Genomic DNA, 5,424 nt, shown 5'->3' with positions numbered 1-5,424 from the left:
AGATAGATAGATAGATAGATAGATAGATAGATAGATAGATAGATAGATAGATAGATAGATAGATAGATAGATAGATAGATAGATAGAGATAACTTAACAAAAATGTTAAATCAAACACAAGTTCAAAATGTTTCTTAAATACATTTTGTAATTTACATTAAATTAAAAAAACATTTTCAAGCCATTGACTGTTGTTTTAAGTTATTAATTGAATTGATATTTTATTGAGTAGAAATAATTTGAAGAGTTTGGAGGTGGTGACATCTAGCGGTCAAAGTGAGGAACTTTAATTTAAAGTTGATTATTTTTCATTCATTCAACCTTTATTTCTACAGGTAAATCCCATTGAGCCTCGAGGACTCATTTACAAGAGAGACCTGATTTCAACAAAGAATGATGACAACAATGGACAACAATAGACAACAATAAACAGTTACAAAAAGTCATACTACAGTTTTTTTATATATATTTTTTTTATAACAAATAGGATGGCTAAAAGAAAAAGGTAACAAAAAAAAACAGCTAGATTCTAAGGCGAATGTAGAAAACTAAAAACAGGAACATGTCTGCATGCCTGCCAGGAGTCCAACAGATTCTTAAAGACACTTAGAGAGGTCAAGGTCGAGAGCTTCAGATATTTTTGTAAGATATTCCAGGAAACAGGAGCGGAGTAGGAGAAGAACCTTTTGCCGAGTTCAGTCCTCACTGAGGGAACACTGCAGGTAATGATGTCCTGAGAGCGCACGCTGTAGCTGCACTCACGCAGAGACATGTAGGAGGAGATGTATGAAGGCAGCAGACCAAGAAGTGATTTAAAGATGAAAATGTACCAGTGAGAGAGTCTGCGTGAAGTTAATGATGTCCAGTTACCCAGTGAATACTGGGTGCAGTGGTGGGTACGATAATCACAGCCAGTTATGAATCTTAGTGCACCATGATAGACAGCATCCAACATCTGCAGGGTTCTTGTAGGAGCGTTCATGTAAATAATATCACGATAATCTATTAATCGTATTTTTATTTTACAAAAAAGAGTTATAAGAGTTATCACAAAAAAAGCATTATCGCCATCCTTCAAGTATTTTGTTTTATCAACTGAAATTTCTTAAGTTTTATGATTTGGTGGATTACAATATTCTATTATTTACGTACAAGGCTCAGAACCAAAATTTACCATCAAACATACAAGTGTATTTCATTAAAAGGAATAGTTGTTATAATTTAAAGGGAACAGATATTTTTGTAAAGATGAAATATAGAACAAGTTTTAAGGGTAGGTCTACTTCGATCAAGGGAATTACTTTATGGAATGGTTTGGATAATGATATCAAAAAGGAGAATTCATTAGTTGCATTTAAAAAAAAGATTAAGAATGTATTGATGATGAAATATATTTAAGTTGGATGATGGTATGGAATTATAATGAATTGTGATAAGTTTTATGGTTGGTTGTATTATGTATTGTTTGAATAGATTGTTTTGAATTGATATTGTTTAGAAGGGGCAGAAATGATAAGAATTCGTTCTTCTTCTGCTGCCTTTCATTTTATATGTATCTTATTTTATTTGTATGGAATAAGTCTTGTTTTAACTGAAATGAAATGAATGAATGAATAAATAAATAAATAAATAAATAATCAATGGAGGGAAGGAAAGTCACAGATACAAGGCGTTTTCTAGCATTCAGGGTTAGACAGGATCTGCTTCTGAAAAAGAAACCCAGTTTAACTTTCAGTTTCTTTACCAAGTTTTCCACATGGAGCTTAAAAGAGAGATGTGAGTTGACCAAGATACCCAAATATTTATAGGAATCAACAAACTCAATGGGGACACCATTTGAGGATAAAATCGGAGGAAGAACTGCTGGGACCAACTTCCTATTTGAAACAAGCATCCCTTTGGTTTTGTCGGCATTTAGGACAAGTTTGAGGTGGAACAAATCTGTCTGGATGATGTTGAATGCAGACTTCAAAAGCTGGAAAGCCTAAGCAACAGTTTTAGCTCGACAATAAACAACTGTGTCATCAGCATAGAAATGTATGGATGCGTTAGTGATGTTTTTACCTACATTATGTATGTAGATTGTAAAGAGAGTGGGTCCTAAGACTGAGCCTTGTGGTACACCATTGCTGACTGTTAAATAACTGGAGGAAGTACCATTATGTTGAACACATTGCTTCAGTGATGGCCAATAAATAAATGAACATCTTCTTTGTGAAAATAAAGAGACAGGCTATCTAGGTTAAATAAACTCCTGAAGTAAAATCACTTTAGTCAAATCTGATAAGCGCGTCGTTTGAGAGACATTTTCTGAGATTGCTCATTAAATTTTTTACTGAATTTAAATAGTCATAAATAAAACTACAAAATAAACTCAAACACATCCTCATTCTTGGCTTCTCTTCAAGTTTGAATGTTCTCCAGAACCAACCAGTTTCTGGATGCTGAAAATCCAGATCTAATTTAAAAATGCTCCAAACCTGTGGACTCTCTGTGTCCGACCCACCAAGAAAATAAATCATAACAGTTTGTGTTTTGGTCAAAGAAGGAGCCAGAGGGACCAAAGAGCCGCATGTGGTCCCAGAGCCACAAGTTGCAAACCACTAACTCGCTGTCGAGTTCAGGGGTCTTCAACCCGCGGCTCTCCGGCCACATGTGGCTCTCTGGTCCCTCGGCAGCGGCCCCTTTTGCTTTGATTAAAACATACATGGAACTGTTATTAAATTTATTGAACAATCAAAAGCACTAAATTTAGTAGATTTATCGAAACGTTTCACTTTATGTAAGACATTAATTATGACGTCACTGACCCAACATCCAGACAAACAGTTTCTCTGAAATCTGACAGAATAAGCAACTTTAAAAAAAAAAAAATATATATATATATATATATATGAGTTCATAACATGAATCGTCTTACAAAAATAAAGGCAAATCACTCAGAAAACAAAATAAATTAGAAATAAAAACTCTTATTAGAAGCTTAATAAAGAGATTTGCCTTATTCAGTCAATAAATTATGAATAAGCTACCAACAACATATTTATTTATCCATCCATCCATTATCTTTATCTGCTTCTTCCATTTTGGGTCATGGGGGTCGCCGGTGCCCAGTCCCTCGCTACTTCGCAGTTCGTTTATCGCGGGTTCACTCTATCACAGTTTTTCAAAGTAAAATTGGACATATATATGTATATATACACATATATATACATATATATATACACACATATATATATATATATATATATATATATATATATATATATATAAATCCTGCTAATGAACTTTAGTTCACCATTAAATCTCTGATGAACCAGATTCTACAAAAACATCTATATTTAAAATTGTACACGTTTTCTTGATCATTTGATGTATTTGCACTCATTGTGTCGACTTTTATTGTTCAATTTAGAAATGTGGTTTTGTTTCTTGTTCACATATATATATTTTATCTTTAGCTTTGCTTTAAAGTTTTACCTTCAACATTGCACGTACTGTATCTTCTGGCTGACTTTCGTCGGTGGAATCCATTCTGTGCGTGTTAGCGGTGCTAGCTCAGTGACATATATATACTAGAATACAGCTCTTCTTGAAGGTGGCTCTAACGTTACCTGCCCACTTTGCAGTGATTCAATGGACCAACTCCCCTCTCACCGTTGGTTACTTTCAAATTAACGAACAAATAAAATGTTGCAATGCGAATGTAACTTGTAACACAACGCATTATAGAAATGTAGTGTAGTAGAAAGTACAGATACTTAATGTAAAATGTAGTGGAGTAAAAGTAAAAAGTACTCATTAAGTAAAGTACAGATACATGAAAAGTGTACTTAAGTACTGTAACGAAGTACTTGGTTACATCCCACCACTGGTTTGAGCCGGGGACCTGCTCGCTGAGGGGCAGCAGCTCTACGAGTTGCACCGCTGCCCCTATTTATGTATTTTTTTATAATATTATCTTGTGTTTTTTTTATCCATATTAACAGTAACTATGTAGGTTTATTTACTTAACAAATAGTTCAGGTTTATCAAAAGTCTGGTCTTTTCTTTGTCCTAATGCAGAAAAACATAAATCAACTTCAACTGATGTTTAACTTCATGATGTCTCAAAATAAATTCATTTTTATTTAACTCTCAGTGAATTGTGTCGAGAACATAACGGGTTGAGTTCATTAAATTATTTATTTATTTATTTTTCTAATAATAATTCTTGGTCAGACAAAAGACTGTGATGGGCCACCAGAACCAGAACTTCAGGATATTTATTTAGTTGTTGTTCTCCTCAGACATGAGCCGACTGTAGCTTCTTAATTTATGGATGAACCTGATAGAAAATATCTTAAATTAAACGGTTCAAAAATAACATTTGTACATTAGTTAAGTTTTACTAACACTTTAAAGCTCAGGAGCCTGTTGGTCAAATTTATAATGATGGTAATAGGCCCCCCTGGCCCCTCCTTGATGGCGCCCCTGCAAACCATCCCAACATTTCGTGAGTTTTCAAGACGTCAGCAGTTTAATGACAGCAGGTCAGAAGTATTTGATAAATATTATATTTAATATTTTATAAAAGAATCTGAGCTCATGTTGTGGGGAGTTCTCAGTTGCTCAGAGGAAGAGAAAGTCCACTTCCGCATCATGGGAGCCCCCACCCATCGGATGGATCCAGCATCCTCGCGGACCGAACCTCCGGGACCAGTGACATCCGGCCGAACCGAGCCGAAGCCCCGCCACCATGGACACGGACGTGGCGGTGTCTCTGTCGGTGCTCGCGGGGCTCGTGGTGCTGAGCGAGGTGACCCGCAGAGTCCTGGTCCGGGTCCTGGCGGGCTCTGAGCTCTACAAGGACGCGGCAGAGCTCGTGTCCACCTTCCAGCTGTGCTGCTGCACGCACGAGCTGAAGCTGCTGTCCGAGGTGGGCGGGGTCCACCCTCACCTCGCGCTCACCTTCACCTACCTGGCGTCGGTGGTCCACGGGCTCACCTTCAGGGGGGCCATCGGGAACCCCTGCGGCGCGCTGCAGCGAGCGTACCACGCCACGCTGCCCGGCGGCCGCGCGCTGCGGCGGATCGTGTGCCAGTTTGCGGCAGCCACCGCTGCACGCGCCGCAGCAACGCAGGTGTGGGGGATCGGACTGTCGGAGCTGCACGCGAGGCACAAGCGGCAGGGTTTCCGGTGCGTCAGCCCTGTTCGCGGCTCTCTGTGCGAGGCTGCTGCCGTGGAGCTCGCGTGCGCCTTCGCGGTTCAGACGGTGATCGCGCACACGCAATCTGTGGAGGAGAAATACCGGGTGCACGCGGTGGCTGCTGTCAATACAGCAGTGACTTATGCAGGTATGACGTCACGCTCCAAACATAACGTGACCAAGGCCAATCAGTCATACTGTATATAATATCTCTCTCTCTCTCTCTCTCTCTATAT

At 38.6% G+C, this 5,424-nt stretch overlaps 1 protein-coding gene across 1 annotated transcript in view; it reads left to right on the top strand.

The window, feature by feature from the left end:
• Positions 1–4,700: 4,700 nt before the first annotated feature.
• The window catches only part of aqp11 (aquaporin 11), a 7,543-nt gene continuing 6,819 nt past the window's right edge, over positions 4,701–5,424 (top strand). The window contains exon 1 of the mRNA XM_037677895.1: positions 4,701–5,336. Coding sequence (XP_037533823.1) covers positions 4,739–5,336 — 598 coding nt within the window. The 5' untranslated portion in view covers positions 4,701–4,738. The remainder of the gene's footprint in view (positions 5,337–5,424) is intronic.

This window comes from Nematolebias whitei, chromosome 6 (assembly GCF_014905685.2).
Source record: "Nematolebias whitei isolate Nwh7 chromosome 6, NemWhi1, whole genome shotgun sequence".
Classification (NCBI taxonomy): Eukaryota; Metazoa; Chordata; class Actinopteri; order Cyprinodontiformes; family Rivulidae; genus Nematolebias; species Nematolebias whitei.
Note: the sequence above shows the minus strand (reverse complement) of the source record. Positions and strands in the feature narration are given on the sequence as shown.